This window comes from Narcine bancroftii, chromosome 4 (genome assembly GCF_036971445.1).
Source record: "Narcine bancroftii isolate sNarBan1 chromosome 4, sNarBan1.hap1, whole genome shotgun sequence".
NCBI lineage: Eukaryota > Metazoa > Chordata > Chondrichthyes > Torpediniformes > Narcinidae > Narcine > Narcine bancroftii.
Window position 1 is genome coordinate 304,858,299 of NC_091472.1, and position 19,049 is coordinate 304,877,347.

Sequence of the window (19,049 nt, forward strand, 5' to 3'; positions counted from 1 at the left end):
CAGTTTGTGTGTGTCCAACAAGCAGCAACTCTCTCTCAGAAATGAACAAGAACCTTCCTGAGTGATAACTATTTACCTTTAAGCACCAGAACCTAGTGAAAATTTATAAATGTTGAATTCTGTGCACAATGAGAATTGCTTGATACTGGTGAACTTGGAGAAGTGAAAAGTGAATGATTGGACGATCAAATTTGATCCTGTTTTTATGTTTAAATAAAATTAAAAGCAACTTATGTTTAAGTAATCATTTGTCTTGGCGAATTTCTATTGCTGCTGGGTTTTGGGGTCCTCTGAGCTCATAACACCATCATAACATGCATTTGAGTTTTTTCATCCTTGTGCCCTTTCATTCATCTCTATTCACTCCCTCAACCCAATCTCATCTCAGAATTCCCAATCCATATTAAAAGTTACAAGGAGATAACATCCTTGCACTTTGATTTGGGAGGAGAGAATTTTCAGTTTCAATGTCTATTATTACCATTATGCCATCATGTTTCTGGTTTCACCACAGCACCAAAAAGGACCCATATAATCAAGATGTATATTACATTCTTTAACAATGTTGCACAACTACTTGCTTGTGACCCCTCGCTGACCTTTGACACAATTAATCATACTCTCCTTTTTTTGTCCAGCTGCTTTTAAATCTTGGTTTTGGTGTAGAGTCTTTCCAAATAATTTTCTTAAGTTAAAATAAATGAAATTCAGAAAATGAATGGAGTCTCCAAAGCTCTATTATCTGTAATAGCATGTTCAATTTCGACTTTTTAACTACCTCTATTCCAATTAGTTTCCAACTTCCTAGTAAGCTACAACTTTTCTATAACAATGGGAAGACCAAAGATACAAGTTTTAATTCTTGTTAAAACTGTTCCATCCCAGATCTTCCCCAGCCACAAACCTGGGCCATATTGTTTTCAAACTTAATGGTGTTAGATCTGGAGCTGGACACAAGCTCAGAAGACTTCTATGCCACGGTCCTATCTTCACCATATTTATTATTATAACCCTCATCCATGGCTTTGTTACAACAGAGACAACCAATCCTTCCTGGCCAACTCTCATTTTCCTTTAATGTAACCTCAACTGATGGTTTGCATTCCAAATCCTGTTTATCCATACTCTCTGCCTGTAGAAAAAGTTTTGACTGTAACATTATCTCCATTTTCAATTTCCATCATGACCACACACCTTCTCACTCCAAGCAGTTTTGCATAATATTCCACAAAGTTGGAGTTCTTTCAATTCTTAAATATGTGTCCACCTCTGCATTGGTGCCATCCAAGGTACACAATCTGGATTTTTTTCCTAAAAAGATCTCCAACCTCTGGCCTTCTTTAAAAGAAACCCTCTAGGTAATCACCAAAATATTCTGTGGCTCAAAGTCAAATTATGTCTGATTAAGCTTCTGTAAAATGCCCTGAGACACTCAAAATATCCCATAAACTTAAGATGGGGTTCCACTCGCTTTTTGTGAACTTGCAAACTCTGTTCCACTGTCATGCAAAAAATCATATGAATTGTTTTATAATGCTAATTCAATAAGTTGATTAATTATACACACATCAAAAAACAGCTCGATTCACTAGACAAGTTACCAAAGCCCAATAATCACCAAGCTAACCACAAATACTATTTTTCTGTCATCCTATGTTACCTTCTAGTTACAAACCAATGGGTGATACCGAAATAAAGCAGTGGGGCCATATTTTGCATTTGATCCACCGACAACTAGAACACTAAAGTTTTTCACTATTTTATCCATGTGGGATTTCCTAATTTTTCTAGTAATTAGATCTCAGGTTTAGCTTGATTTAAACTTTTTTTATTTTCACACAAGCTTGTACAGCCATATACTGTGTCATGCCAACAATGGCAGTTCACATTCAAATATACATATATTCATTTCCTTTATGACTACATATACAAGCCCTTGTCTCTACCAACCCCCCTCTCCCCATACATAAAACAAGACTACTCACTCAAACTTCAACACCAGGAAATAAATTAATCAGAGGCGCAGCTCTGTGGGCAGCCTTTGGGCCGATATTCATTCCTGACTTTCCTTGATTGGGATCAATGCAAGGGAGGAGGTCGCAGGAAGGAACAGGGAAACCAATCACCGCCATGTGCTTATGTAGGGTATATATGGCTGCCAGATCTTACAAAAGGTACTGTATTTGTTTCTCAGGTTACAAGTCATTTTCTCCAGGGGAGTGCAGCTCTGCATTTCCTTGCTTCATCATTCAATACTAAGACTAGGGTCAGACTTCCAAGTCGCCACAATGCACTTCCTGGCCACCGCCAATGCAATTAACACAAATTGGATTTGAAATTTAGACGACTTCATTGTAAGCCTTTCATCCATTATGTTTCCCAGCAGGAACAACTCTGAATCCTGTGGGAATCACTTGCCTATAATTTTCACCAGGATTTGGCCTGGATCTACCCAAAAGGACCTCACCTTGGTACATGACCAGGTTGCGTGCACGAACATCCTGGCCGCAATGCCACATCTGAAATATTGGTCCGAGAGTTCCAGTTTTAGACCTATTTTAGTTACTTGGGCTTGTTACAAGCCCAGAGGACTCCAAAACTCAGCAGCATTATCAAGACAATGGTTACTTAAACTAAAGTTGCTTTTAATTTTCTTTAAACATAATAATAAGATCAAACTTTAACTTAATACTATTAACTCCCTTCTAACTCTAAGAACAGATGTATGTAATATGTATATGTTCAGGAAAGTTCTTTGATTCACAGTCCAATCATTCACTTCTCAATTCTCAATTCTCCAAGTTCACTTGTATCAGGCCATTCTTATACTGTGCACAGAATTTAACATTTATGAATTTTGACCAAGCTCTGGTGCTGAAAGGTAAATGGTTACCACTCAGGAAGGTTCTTGTTGGTTTCAGAGAGAGATTTGTGGCTCATTGGAGGAAATTAGTTTGTGTGTGTCCAATCAGTCATTTCAGTGTCTTGACAAAGAAACCTGCCCCATCATGGGTTTTACAAATGATAACCTCTTCTTCCAGGTCACCGCTGAGTTCCTCTTGTTTCCCTTATTTCAGGAGAAACACTCGAGCCAGCCAATTCTTTTTGTAAAGACAACAAGGGTTTTTAACAGGCTGAACTCAGAACTCACAACCTGTCTTCAAAAATGGGGACTTTCCAAGAAGCCTGCTAGCTTTCCATGTCACAGCCTCAACTGCTACTGTATAACTTGCCCCTCTCTCTTTCTCTCTCTCCTTCTGAGAAGAATCCTGTGTTTTTTTTTCCTCTCTTTGCTTGTAAAAATCAGATGACCACTCCCAAGGCTCCAAACCCAATCTTTGAGAGATCTTATCAGTACTTGAACCTGGACTTTATTCCATTTGTATCTCCTCTTGAAGTTCTTTCCAAAGCAGTTCCATTTTCTCTCCAAAAATCAACCAGAGCCTCAACGTCTAACTTCAGCAAAGCTCTTGCATTTTAAATGAGATATCTTTTATGAAATGACCTACACTAAACCCCCACAATCTCTCTTTTAAATAATGCATTTATCCATAACCATTCTAATATAACCCATACAGGTTCCAACCCACCCCTACCCTTCCCCCTCTCCCCAAGATGTGTCAAATGATAATGAAGAGGATTAGTCATTTTATGCCTCTCTATTTATAGTTGCAAACTATAATGAGAGCATCAAAGTAAATCTTTTAGTACAGGTAGTCCTCATCTTACGATGGTGTTACGTTCTGGCACTCCTATGTCAAAAAAATCTTGTCAATAAAGGGCAATGCAATCAGTGTGGGGACCGACACAAGGCTGTCAGCAGACACTGAACATCATAGCCTAGCCAAAATTCAAAGTACAGTATGGATTTGAACCATCGTAACTTCGAAAAATTGCAAGTCAGACCATTGCAAGTCAGGGACTACCTGTATTCTGTTTGAGGTTTGATTACTCCCCACTTTGTGATTTTAATACTAATTCTTTTGAATGGAGTTTTTTTTTAATTGACAGGATGGGTTTAAGTAGAAAACAAAACTAGAACACTTTCCTTATTCACACAAAATAACCCAAAATCTCATTTTTTAAATAAATAAAGAATACATTTTTTGTGAAAATGCAATATGCAAAATTCTCTCTTCTCAGTTTTGCAGAAATTATTTTTAAAAAAACAAGTAAAATAATGATTTGAGCAGAAAGCACCATTTCCAAACTCAAAGCCAGCTTCTCTTGTGCACTTCGGTGGCAAGTTGATCCAAGGATACATTGGACTAAGTTGGTCTAATTCTATATTCATATTATAAACTATAGGTCCATGTGACTTTCTGATTTGTGAACTTTGCGATGTTTCACAAATCAATGACTTGCTAGCCTACTAGAATTGACCCAAAAACAAATAGCAAACAAGTAGAGTTTTAAATGACTAACATTCACATTTATTTTCTGTTATTACCTCATACCAATTTTATTAAATTCAGTTTCATAACTTACTGTGAGTAATGAACCAATCAACAAGGAAACAAAGATGTGATTATTTTGTTTTCAGGATGTGAGATTCACTGTAAGGACAGCATTTATTAACCTTGAAATGACTAACTTTCTGGGCTATTTCAGAGTCAACTATTATTGATAAGTCTGGAGTCACATTTCAGCTAGATTAGGCAAGGATGGCAAATTATCTCACCTGAAGAATATTAGTGATTTTAATTTTTATTTAAAATGAGTTTATGAACATTACTAATGACTTTAAATTGCAGGTTATTTATCAAATGCAAGTTTAACTGTTAATTGAGATTTGAATTCTAGACATTGGACAACTTGTCAATTAGCAACCATTATTACTGTATTACATGCATAGAAAAATTACAAATTGAATAATGGTACCTTATCAATTTTTTCCAAAATTTCTACAGTGGAAGGCTTGGCCTGCATTAAAGACAGAAAGAAATTTTGAAAAACATTTACATATTTGTGTTCAAAGTAACTTTAAATAATTCAGTTATACAAATAAAAGTTTACTGCTCAATTTACTATCGATGGGACCTCTCACCAATAGGTTTCAGTTTGAAGGCATCATATAATGAACAAAGATTTTTTTGTGATAATGAGTTTATTATCATGTACAATGTACATGTGCACCAAAATACTCACTTCATTTAGTCAAAAATGTACTTAAATTAACAGAGTTTAAATAAAATAAATACAAAAGATATTGAAAATAAATAAAAACAATATTGACTTTGCACAATGCAGTCAGTCCTTTGGTGGTGTTGGAGCAGTCCATGTAACAAGGGAAAGTTCAACAGCGGATGGAATCAACAATGTACATGTTAACTACAAATGATAATTAAAGCTTTTCAGTACTGGTGGTACACTGCACAAATGAGAAGGAAGTAATAAAAGCTCATGGCAATTAGAAACCAGCAAGCACTACTTTTAGATACTACTTATTGATGCAAGGCTTCTATTCAACTTTAATACCACGTTTACTATCACAAGCAAAGGGGAGAGATTAATGTCAGTAAATTATCATTATTTGAAATAATAAATTCAGATGAATTACCTATGATGCAACCAAAGTTCAAAATCAAGAAAAATACAAAACTAAAATCCTAGAGGTGCCATCACAAAATCTCATATATATTCCCCTCAGAACATCAGCAAGGACTTGTAATTGTGATAATAAAGTACAATTAAATTAATCCAACATCCAATTGTTCAGAAATCCTTCTTTTTCAGCATCCAACATTCCGATAAAGTGTGCCAGAGGTTAAAAGCGCAACTAGGGCATGTGACCAGAAGCAAGGCTCTCGAGGGCAGCTGAGACCATGATCCATTGTGATGTGCCAATGCTGGGGTCCAGAACACTAGATGCAAGGAATATGGGATGGTTTGCAGCCAGAGCAAAAGTCAGAATGCTCATATATTTTCTGCTCCTTTTACAGAAATCCTACAATACTGCCATAAAGAAGACCTGTCATTAAGCTGACTTTGCTTGTTTACAATGAACCAATCAATTCCAGTTGAGCCAGTTTGTCATTTTACACAGCAAGCCAGCATTCTGGGAGAAAGAGAAGTGGGACGCATAACAACAGCAGCAACGTCTAGTGTGATGTATAACATACTTATTTGATGGCATACAAGACCCACTTTTTTCCCCCCCAGAAAAAGCTCAAAAATATCCCCTGGGTCTTGTATACAAAGTTGAAATTAGGGTGATAATGGTGAGTAACACCAAGTTATCATCGGTGCTGCATGGCTACCTAGCATCACTGCTATCTATCATTGGGGAATGGTGGCGGGCTATCGGGGCAACGGGATCAGTGTGGGGACTGATGGCAGGCTGTCAGGAGACTCTCCTGTCGGCCCACTGTCAGACCCCACATTGGTCCACCCCCCACCAGGAGGGAGCAGAGCAGCGGGCAGCTAAACTGCCAGGTGAGAGCAGCACCGCAGAATCAGTTTGGGGACCCATAGCGGCAGATTGTTTTTATAAAATCTTTTCTGCTATAGCAAAGCTGCTTTTGTTTTCTCTTATAAATTATAGCAGTATTGCTATTAAATTGATTTTCCTAGTTGCAGGTTTTGTCCAAGTTGTAAAGGCTTACCCGCATATATGCTAAAAAAAATTCTTAATATTTCTTGCTGAAATGGAGAGGCCTATATGCCCAGGGTCTTAACTGCTGTCAAATATGGTACACATACACATCCTTTCCCATCCTGCTCTGCTTCTGCTTCCATGTTAAAGGAAGGACTGCAATAAACCACGGCCACCATTCTGTGTTTTTACACACAAGGCATGGCGTAATATTCCCACATTGAAATGGCTGTGTAAAAGGGGCTATTGTATTCCAGAAAAGGCATGAAAATTATGCAAATATGCAAAAATGTGAAATAAGTGTTACAGTATTCTTGGAAATACATTCAATAGTCCAGAAAATCAACATCTAACAAGGGGAAAGAGAAGTAAACATTTAAGGTTGAAGCATACAAGAGGAGGCACTGCATTTCCAAATCAATGTTTTAAGAAAAATGTTCCAACATCATATTTAGGGAGGAACAAATTCCAATTGAAAGGTGCCCCTATTAAGAAGGGAAAGTAGAAAGGTAAATTCTGAGAGACCAGAATCACAACAACAAAACTATTGTTCTAGGCTATCTTAATAACACATGTTGGTTTGACAGATAGAAACCAAACTTGATTTTGTGGAGTGAAATTCCCATTTTATGGGCATACTCCCCTTTCAAACTAAAAAAAATTTCATTTAGCACCTGGGTGGCATGGGTGGCGTAGCAGTTAGCGCAACACTTATATAGCCAGCAATCAGGACCAGGGTTCAAATCTGCACTGATTATAAGGAGTGGATAACTGTTTGTATGTCTCCCCGTGTCTGCGTGGGTTTACCCCAGGTGCTCCAGTTTCAAAATGGACCAGTTAGTTAATTGGGTGGCACCAGCTCATGGGCCAAAATGGCCTGCATGTCTAAATTATTAAAAATCTGACCAAACAAATTGTTCAGTTGGATTTTTTTAAATTATTCATTTACACTATTTTCTTAAGAGTCAGAGCGATACAGTTCAGAATAAAATTCCTGAAAGGTATCATTAATTTCTAAATCACCACTAACTTTATGAATTTCTTAGATTTGTCATTTGGCTACTGAAGCTTTTAATTATCTAATAGTTAACCTGTTTTATCTCCAGGAATATAGAATTGACTTTCAGCTTTTAAAAGCTAACTTTCAATTGGATACATAAGAAGCTCATATTTAGTTTTAATTTCAACATGCTACTTATATAAAGCAGGGTCTGGAGTCTGAGCGCATCTTTGATCTAATATTTTCAGTTGATTAGCTAAATCAGTTTTCCCTTGGTTAGCCTTTATCTCAATGCTTGCAGTACAAGAGATCATTTGTCCCCTAATAAAAGCCTTAAAAGAATCACAAACAACAAGATTGGAAGCCTCTTCCAAAGTGTATTTTTCAAAATAAAGAGTAAATTGTTTCTCCAATAACTTTTAAAATTCCTCATTAGATAGTAGGGTTGAATTAAAATGCCAATGTCCATTTATTTGGGGAAAACCAGGAAAGTTTAAAGATAGTAACACAGGAGCATGGTCAGAAATGACAATATTTTTTAATATGTACAGGATCAAATGAATGGGACCATTTGATTATCAATAAAAAGTTAATCTGTGAATGCATGATGAACATAAGAAAAAAAAACAAATATTCCCCATCTTCTGGATGAAAAAAAGTCAAACAAATAATAAGTTTAATTTTTAAAATTGAATGAATAAAGCAGATTTATTCAATGTGGCTGGCTTAGGAGACAATCAATCTAAAAACTTTAAAGTTAAAGCCTCCTCCCATCACTAATGAATAAAGACAAATCAAGCAAGAGTGAAAAAATGTTTTAAAAATCCAGTCATCCACATTCCGGGCATAAATGTTAGCAAACACAACTAATTTATTATAAAATGTCTTTGTCATAATAGCAAAGAGACCATTTGTGTCTGAGATAACATTATGTTGAACAAAGGGAAATGAAGATCGATACCCCTCTGGATTTGGCCTGAAATGATGAGTGAAAATGAAGTCCATTCCTTCTTCTAAAAAGACACGCGTCACTATTATGAATATGAGTTTCTTGCAAAAAGATCATTGGGGCCTTTTTTTTTAAAGCATAAGCAAAAAAATCTTGTGTCATTTTACAGGATGATTCATCCCTTTGATGTTAAAACTAAGTAACTGAATTACTTGATTTTAACTCTTTAAAAGTAAGCTAACAAATAGGAAACCTATATCAAACATACTAACCGAGCATCGAAAGTGTGATATACCAAGCCAAAACAAATTTTAAAAAAATATTAACACCCCTCCCTCCCTCTAAAGCCAGAAAGCCAACCAAAAAACAGACGACACACAGCTAACTAAATTATCTATCCACAAAAAATTTCCTGCTGGAAAAACTGCAATGCTATAATGAAACCTTGAATGTGTTCCAATGAGACAAAATAAAGCTAGTGCAGTTAATGTCAACAGAAGCTGATATAACTATTATGTTTCCATAATAAAAAAGCAAGCAATCCCAATTAATGAGAAAAAAACCTTGAAGTAAAAACACAAATATTAATCCAAATAATTAATTCAGAATCAAAAAGCTTTACATTTTTATAAGCTAAATGATTTAAATATCAAAAGCAAACTAATGAAATGTATAAACTAAGGCATTAACTCATGTAAAGTTTATTCTATTAACTAAGCATTAAAAAAATTCAAGTAAATTAGCTACAGAGGATTAAATAAACAGTTACTCAGAGGGAGAAAAAGTAGATGGCAGATATTCTTCCAAGAATTTCTGTGCTTCTTCAATGGTATGAAACCACATCAGTGATACGAAGGCTTACTATAAAAAGCAGAGGAGGCTTTAAACCTTGATTATAGCTTTCTGACAAAATCTTTTTTGAATTTACACACTCATTCATAACCTCAGATGAGTAATCCTTAATGACACCAATCTTCTGATTTTTGTAGTCAATTCTTCCTCTGCGACAAACTTCACATAATAAAAGCTCCTTAGTTTGAAATTCATTAAAGCAGACTATAACCGAACGAGGTCTCTGACCGGGAATTTGTTTAGCAATCAATGATCTACGTGCATGATCAATCGCATGGAAAGTTGGCAGGACTACAGATTCAAACAATTCAGCCAGTAAACTTGCAAAAACCTTAGTAGGTTGGCAAACCTCAATTGACTCTTCCAAACCCAGAAATCGATAGTTATTTCTACTGCTTCTATTTTCTAAATTAGTAATCTTCTGGGTTAATTTTTGATTAGTCTTTGACAAGTCTTTACAGAGCTTTTGAACATCAACCATTCTTCCATCCAAAGCATGTGAAAGTTCTTCATTATCTTGAATATACTTATCATGTTCTTCTAAGGTTTTTTGAAAAGAATCCAGTTTGGCATCCACCTGCTTAAATTCAATTCTGAATTAATTTCTGAATTGTAATTCATCAGAGGACTCTTCTATGATGTCGAAACAAATCTATGATAGACTCTAAAGACACAGGAGGATCTTCTTTTCTAGTAGTTTTATTTCTTGTAGCCATGTTAAAGACAAGTTACAGTCGTTAATCCAGTTAAATTCAGCAATGTAGAGTTTAAGAAGGATTTAAGAAGGTTGGAAACAATAAATTGGAGCAACTTCAAAAAGATGCTACTCCATCAACAGTCAGCAGGAAGTCTCAACCTGCCCCATGTTAAAGGAGATATAGCCCTCTCACATTAAAGCTTTACCCTCTAGTAAATGACATTCTCAGTCTGAGTTAAATTCCACATGTCCCTTCCATTCTTCTCATGTTAATAAATTTTTATCAGGTAAAATAATATCAGCTTCCGATATGCCAAAGAAAACAATTCAAATTTGTCCAACCTCTCCTTACCTCTAATACTCTCTAATCTAGGAAACATCCTGTTGCAACCAATCCCAAGCCTCCTTCACCAACCTACCTGTGTTGAAAATTTCAGGGAGTTATGAACTTTCACGCCAAGATTCCTCTGTACAGTGCTGGTAAGGCTCAAGTTAGGCAAAAAACAAAAATTCAGATGGGAAACATGGGGGTTTGGAAACACTAATTACGTTTCACAAGGGGATTGGAAATATACAAAACAGAATATTGAGCAGGCTCCATAAACGGATGAGATTCTTCAAATAGCTCTTCCAAAGATTGCAGTTGTCAGGACCACAAGAAGGAAAAACAGCACTAAGGGGTAGTATCTTAACTTTAATAGAGGTAGAAAGAGATAGAGAAAAGTAGAAATAGAGAAAAGCTTTCACCCTCAGAATGGAGCAGGTCAAACTTTCTGCTAGAAAGACTAATTGAGGCAGAAATCTTAATGCCATTTTTTTTTTTTAAATTGTGACTGTGCTTTAAGCACTGAAATGTGCAAATCTATGGACAGAGATAGAAAGTGTGATTAGGCCATCAAGTTTTTTTTTGTGAAGCATGTACAGTATAGACCAGATTCCCACAATGGCACAGGTTGAAGTAGAGATGTCAAGAGTTGTCATCTTGATCCATGTCTATCACCAAGTATCAGTGGACCCAGAAGACATTCCAAGAACAGCAATAATTACCCCATTTGGGTTGTTCAAATTTTTATGAATGCCATTTGATTAAAGAATGTTGCTCAATCATTTCAACGGGTGATGGATGCTTTAGGACATGGTATGACCAATGTCTTCATTTACCTCGATGACATTTTAGAGGCCAATGTATTTGGAACATATTCGTACACTTTTTATTTGTCTTCAAGAATTTGAACTGACCATCAATCCAGATAAATGCATTTTTGGACAAGAAATTGATTTCTTGGGGAATAGGATTACTCAGGAAGGAGTGACTATTCTTGGGAATGGTAAATTTTTACTGCCGGTTTCTTCCACGAGCAGCTCATATTAAGAAGCCCCTTTTCAATTTACTGTCCAAAAAACACAGAACCATCCATTAGACTGAAGAGAGAAACAATGCCTTCTTGAAGACTAAAGATTTGCTAGACTCATATGCCTAGCTACCCAGTTTGAAATGCACCCACTGCCCTTTCTACAGACACTTCCAGTATGGCTGTAGGAGGTGCACTTCATCAATATGTCAATGGGCAACAGAAACGGTTAGCATTCTTCAGCCACCACCTTCGTGAAGTAAAGAAAAAAAAATACAGTGCTTTTGATAAGGAGCTTTTGGCCATTTACTTGTTTATTCGACACTTCCATTATTTACTTGGAGGGCAGAGATTTTACGACGTAAACTGACCACGAGCCCTTAATATTTGCGTTTTCCAAGGTCACAGAGCCCTGGTCAGCGTGACAATGGCAATTATCATTTATTTCAGATTTTTCCACCAAAATACTACATATTTCCAGAAAAGACAATGTAGTAGGTGATGCACTGTCCAGTTCTGCTCCACTCGAGGTTTTGTCTGTAGATCAAAGTATTGATTACAAAGCTTTGGCCGCAGCCCAAGAACATGAGCATGAGACGAATGCTTATCAGACTGTAATCATAAACCTGCAGTTGGAGGATGTCCATTTTGGAATTCATGGCAAAATACTCCTCCGTGATATATCAACAGGACACTCATGCCCAATAGTTCTTGCATCATGAGTATTTGACTCTGTGCATGGTCTCTCACATCCATTGATTAGATCAACCGTTCGTATGGTTTCCTACAGGTTTGCGTGGCACGGTCTCAAAAAAGACGTTACACAAATGGTGAGGTCCTGCATTGTGTGCCAGAAAGCAAATGTTCAGTGGGATACTAAAGCACGACTGTAATCTTTTCCAGAAGTTACTTGTCGTTTTGCTCACATCCATGTGGATACTGTTGGTCCGCTTCCTGTTTCAAGAGGATACTGTTATCTTTTTACAGTAATAGACAGGCTTACACGATGGCCTAAGGCCATCTGCCTATGGTAGATGCTATTGCAGATACGTGCTCAGTTCCTGGCCGTCTCATTTTGGTTTACCGGCGCACATTACTTCAGATAGAGGACCACAATTTACTTCCTCGCTGAGGACAGCCTTGTCTCACTTGCTCAGTTCAACAATTCATCATACGAATGCCCATCATCCCCAGGCTAATGGAATAGTGGAAAAATTTAATCAACATCTCAAGTCAGCCTTGATGGCTTGGTTAGAGGGCCCGCAATGGGCTGATGAATTACCTCAGGTATTACTGGGCATTAGAACAACTTCAAAGGAGAACCTCCAAGCTTTATCTGCTGAGCTCGTGTACTGCACACCATTGGTGATCCCAGGGGAGTTCGTCCACTGCCATTCCAACTCCAAAGATGATCTTAAGAAATCGTTGAGCAGGTTAAGGGAGACTGTAGAAAAATTGACCCCTGTACCACCATCTTCGCATGGAGAACACTCTTCCTTTGTGCCTGAAGACCTCAAAAACTGCAAATAGGCCTTTAGCTGAAGGGGAACACTTGGTCAACCTTTGCAGATACCTTACAAAGGACCTTATACAATACTCAAACTAGGTTAATCTGTATTTTGGACATTGGAGGGAAGCCACAATCTTTCATCATTGACAGGCTTAAACCAGCTCATGTAGACAAGTCTTCCTAGTCCATTGCAGAGGTCGACCACCTAAAAGAAAGACAAAACTTTCTGCCAGTTCTTGGGGGGGGTCCCGTGTAGCGGTGCCATGGCAGTACTAAAACTCCCTGAAGCATTGAACCGGCTATATGATGTCAGCGAGCATGATTCTGGTTTTTAAAAAGGTTGCGCAGGTGACAAAGAGCAAATCCATTTGATTCATTCTAAAAACATCTAGTGTGATTATTTCCTTGTGTCCACTGTGATTCCAGTGGCACAGGCTGTCAATATATGTAATTTGTTTCTTTTGTTACACTTCGATAATCTATTTGACCGCCCTTCATGGTAGAAATAGAACTAAATTTTACTGTAAGTACTTATATGTTGACAGTTGTTGGGTCTTTTACATCCTCTTTATATAAACTAATAATCTGATAATTTGACATACTTTGAAAATATAGGCAAAATTTAGAATGTTTTTTTGGATTTCAGAGCTTTTCTCTTGCCAGCCCTTTTACATCTAATCATCTTTTTCAACCTTCTTTGCAAGATACCGTCTTTAAAACATTTAATGCTCAATCTGTGCCAGGCGTTAAAGACCTTTTTATTGGAAACAACTTCACTTCCTTTGAACAATTTGTGGTAAAATTCAACTTAACAAAAACTCATTTTTGTAGATATTTTGTTCAATCTCAGATCCCTGACTTTCGGCGAATCCCCCAGGCAAACATTCTTTTTTTTTTTTATTTTTCATACTATGAACCATACTAACCAAAATACACACAAATATTTCCCTCTTGAATATACACTGTCATTTTCTCCCCTTTTTCCCCCCTCCCTTCCCTCCCTCCTTCACCCTCCCTCCCCACCCACTCAACGTTCAACCTATATGATACATTAAACCCATTAAACAATGTCATCACACAATGAAAATAAACAAGAAATTTGTGTCTTTTACTTTTACATACTGAGTCAGTTGATTTCGTCGTCTTCTCCTTCTGTCATTTTAGGCGGTGGAGGTCCGCGGTAGGACTTCTCTGTTGTGTTCCATGTACGGTTCCCAAATTTGTTCGAATACTGTGATGTTATTTCTTAAATTGTATGTTATTTTTACCAATGGAATACATTTATTCATTTCTATGTACCATTGCTGTATTCTCAGGCTCTCTTCTGATTTCCAGGTTGACATTGTACATTTTTTGCTACAGCTAAGGCTATCATAATACATCTTTTTTGTGCTCCATCCAAATCGAGTCCAAGTTCTTTACTTCTTATATTACTTAGAAGAAAGATCTCTGGATTTTTTGGTATGTTGCTTTTTGTGAATTTATTTAATACCGGGTTTAGATCTTCCCAAACCTTTTCCACTTTCTCACATGCCCAAATTGCATGTACTGTTGTTCCCATTTCCTTCTTACAACAAAAACATCTATCTGATACTGTTGGGTCCCATTTATTTAACTTTTGGGGCATGGTGTATAGCCTGTGTAACCAATTATATTGTATCATGCATAACCTCATGTTTATTGTACTTCTTATAGTTCCGGAGCATAGCTTTTCCCATGTTTCATTATTTATCTTTATGTTTAGATCTTGTTCCCATTTTTGTTTAGTGGGATGAAAAGCTGGTGCAACATAGAAATTCACCAGTACTGCATCACCTGCTCAACATTTGGAAGAAGATTCATGCAGAAAGGAATAAAACAAATTATCAACTACCAAAATTAATATTGACGCAAAATCAACTAATCCATTTCACAATAGATAACCTTTCCTTTAGAGAATGGGAGAGAAAAGGGATCAAAAAAATAGAAAATTGTGTTTCAGGAAATAAATTATTATCTTTTGAACAAATGAAGGACAAATATGGTATAACTCACTGTACAATGTTTGCATACCACCAACTGCAAACCTACTTGAAGGACAAAATGGGAAGCAGACTGAGGTTACCAGAAGGAAGCAATTTTGAATATGTGATTACAGACACAATGATAATTAAAAGATTTATAACAAACATGTACATCAAACTGCAAGAGAAAGAGAACAAGGAAAAAAAGAGGCAAACATTCTTGATATACTCTTTGATTTACAACTTTCTCATAAAGGCTGAATATCTCTTATTTATAATATTTTTTTGCTCGATTTAAGAATAGCCTCTTTAGTTAAAATCAAGAATTCTGATCTTCAAGAATGATTGTGAACAGGATTTGAATCTTTTATTCTCGGAAGAGGTTTGAGACGATTTGTAATCCGATTAATACAGCCTCCTTTTGTGTATGACACATTTTGTTGCAATTTAAAGTGGTCTATAGAGTTAAATTGTCTTGTTTTTAATTCAGTTAAAATCCTCTAAGTGATAAATGTAAAATTGGGGATGCTTCTTTTGGTTAAAATGTTCTGGACTTGCCCTAGTCTAGAAAAATTTTGTAAAGATACATTTCAAACATTTTCAGTGATTCTCAAGTTCAAATTCGAACTTTGCCCTGGGGGGGGGGCGTGGCAAGAGTCCAGACGTGTAATCTCGACCTCTCTGGCCAGACGTTTAAGAGCCCGCTTTTAACTCTTTGTTTTCAGGTTTAAATTTTTTTAAACTTAGTTTAAAGTATCAAGGAATTGTTATGGCATGGTAAAAAGATTAAACCTCAAGGACAGAAGAAACTACATTTTCGGAGTGTTGAAGATTTAGAGCATAAACAGTATGCTACAATTTCAGGTTTGCTTTCTTTCAAGCCTAAACCACAGAGATTGCCTGTGGGAGCTGAAAAAATTACTACTACTCACTAGGAGAAGGACATTGCTGGAATTACCTGTTCTCAGAAGGAAGGTGCGTGTGCCCTCGACGTGGATCCTGATTCTGGCAGCCTGCCGACTTTAATGGAGGGGGCACACAAGAAGACGACTCCATTGCTTGAAATGCCCCAGGAAGTGCTCCAATCTGAATATCTTGATCTTTTCTGTGAGTTTTTGAAGCAACAACGGGTTGTGGGGGGAGAACAGCGTCGGCCCCCTGAGGAAGTCCAGACCCGCAGTAAAACTGTTAAACTGCCTGTTGTTGAGATGCAGCAGGAGCTGCAGTTACCTGGTTCTGCCACTACGCAAGAGAAAGCAGGGCTGAGCTTTTCTGAATTACTATATAAACAGCTAAGCCTTATCATTCAGCATAGGCTGAATGAAATATCTCAGAGGCTCAGTTTGGAACTGGATACAGTTAAAATACATGTGGAAGCATCTTGTGAGGATTTTAAACAATTTCAGGCTGATTTTTTGAAATGTCAACAACAAGTGGCTTCTAATACAGAAAAAGTGTTGGAGGTGGAAAAATCCGTTACAGAATTGCGAGAACGTGAGAGGGAGTTAGAGAGGAAAGTAGATTATTTGGAGAATCAAAGTAGAAGGAATAATGTGAAGATTGTTGGTTTGCCAGAAGGTATGGAAGAACAAGATCCTCTTCGTTTTTTTACCGAATGGATTCCACAAATACTGGGGCACGAATTTTTCTCTGGAGGTCTGGTATTGGAAAGAGCTCAGAGCCTTAAGAAGACCTTTGCCTGGTCAACCACCGAGACCCGTGATAATTCGATGTTTGAATTATTTGGACAGAGAAACGATACTTCGTTTAGCAGTGCAAAACGCGAGACAACGACAAGCTCCGTTAATGATTCAGAATAGTAGTTTTTTTTTAATCCTGATTTGAGTCGAGAGGTTATTCAGCGTCGGCGTCGATTTAATCCAGTTAAAGAAGTTTTGTGGCGTAAAGATTATGTCTACTTTTCGCTATCCGGCAGTGTTGAAGGTGTTTTGTGGAGACTTTCAATCTCGGTTTTTTGAGAATGAGCGTGAAGCAATGAGTTTTGCTGACTCGTTGCCAAATAAAGAGGTCAAAGACGTAGCCCACCATTGTCTCCTAAAGAAAAATCTGGTTGTTCTGGAAATGGAAGAAATGGCAGAAATGGGAGAAATGGGAATGGAAAGAGACCGTTTCCTTGAAATGGGGTCACCGAGTCTGGAATTTCTTGTATGAATAGAAGAACTTTCTTATTTTTATTTTCTTTTTATGTCATTATGATATCTTGTTATTATTCTTTGTTTGGCTGGGGAGGGAGAAATTTGCTCTATGTTCTACTAGTCATCAGCCACTGGTGGGTGATCCACATCCAACTTTTGTTTAGGGATTACTACCTTTTAGTAGTTTTTTTTGGGGGGGGGTTTCTTTTTATCTTTTTTTAATTTTCATTTTATTTAGACTTTAATTAGTGGTTTCTTTTTCTCCTATTGGAGGGCCTATTTACATTGATCTGAGTCTTTATATATTGATATTATTAGTTATTAGTAATATTAGTGGATATGTCAAAGTTGAAGTTTACTACTTTTAATGTTCGGGGTTTAAATAGCCCGATTAAGCGTAAGCATATTTTATCAAGTTCGATCTTTGGTAAAACATGTGTTCGATAGAGATATGATTTTACCTGAAATGATTAAATTTGAGACTTTTAGCATAATGAGATGAAATATTGTTTAATAATGGAAAAAAATTACATATGTTTCACAGATAACTATAGTTTTTTTATTAATAGGTGGTTGTTATATTCAGAATATTTACATTTTGATTTATATTGACTAGATTTTAATATTTATGCTTTTCTTTTCTTTTTTTTCTTTTTTCTTTATGGCTCAGAGTTGGCTGAAAGAGGGGGGGTTTCTTTCCTTTTTTTTAATATAAATATAAAACATAACATTCATGCTTTGTTTATTGTTATATATATTACTTATTATCTGTATTTTGAACAAATAAATAAAGTTTAAAAAAAAGAACTTTGCCCTTTAATTGCTCTATTTGGATCATTTCTAGATGAAGTTTTACTAACTCCAACTCAAAACCAAATTTTATCTTTTACTTCATTGATAGATAAGCAATTTTGATTTAATGGACAGACAATACTCTACCTACACATACACAATGATTAATTGATATTATGCACACGTTTAGAAAAAAATTAGATATGCTATTAAAGATTCAAATATTAACTTCCAAAAGACATGGGGGCCCATTTATGGATAAAGAATTAGGGCTGTTCTGAAGCTTTGGTGCTGTGCTGTCCTGTCCATCTCTAGGTTGTGGTTACTTGATTCCTATATGTCAGCTTAAACTTGCTTAATGGTAGGGGTTCTGAATTATAAGGTTTTTTTGTTTTCCTTTTCATTTTTTTAATTTACAATTCTATAAATGTACTGTTTAATTGTGCATAATGTAAACATCAAAACTATTTTTAAAAGAAAAACCATTTATGTTTACATATTGAGAATTTGGGAAAGGCCAAATCCAAAAAAGTCTGGGAGTTTTTGTCAATGGAAGTTAACATGCAGATGTAGCAAGAGATGTGAAGGCAAATTCTGCATTGTCTTTTGTAGCAATAAGATTTCAGTTCAAAAGTACATTTCGTTTTTTGTGAGGCCATTCCTGGAGTATCATGTACAACTTTTCCCTTTTTCCAAAGCAAGATATGGTTGCTAAACAAGAGAGATGAAGATTCACCACATCAGTTCCTAAAATGGCAGGTCTGTCATACAAGAGACAGCTTCTATTCTCTAGTAGTGTTAAGAATGGGATAAGATGCGACCTCATTGAAATGTACAAAACTTGTCAGTTCAATAAGACAGGTTTACCTTTCTTGAGGAATCTCTCAAAGAAGGAATAGAGCAATTGGGTCCAAGACTTAAAGAATGGCTCAATTTTTTCTTACTTCTGCAGAGTCTAAAGGTTCCATCATTAATTCAATTAAAAATAGATTGCTATGTTTCTGGGTATTGATGAAATATGAAGTGCAGGAAGAAGACTTTGAGAAGATCAGCCATGATATCAGCCATGTTGAATGACACAACAGGCTTGAGGGGTTCCTTTCACTGGTGTTCTTCATATAGCACTTTAAAATGATAAAATGT

General features: G+C 36.4%; 1 protein-coding gene across 3 annotated transcripts in view; it reads right to left on the reverse strand.

Moving 5' to 3' along the window:
- The window catches only part of LOC138762200 (endoplasmic reticulum junction formation protein lunapark-like), a 122,417-nt gene that overhangs the window by 86,433 nt on the left and 16,935 nt on the right, over positions 1-19,049 (reverse strand). For all 3 annotated transcript variants that reach the window (XM_069935797.1, XM_069935798.1, XM_069935795.1), the window contains exon 3: positions 4,882-4,923. In XM_069935797.1, the coding sequence (XP_069791898.1) occupies positions 4,882-4,923 (42 nt within the window). The remainder of the gene's footprint in view (positions 1-4,881; positions 4,924-19,049) is intronic.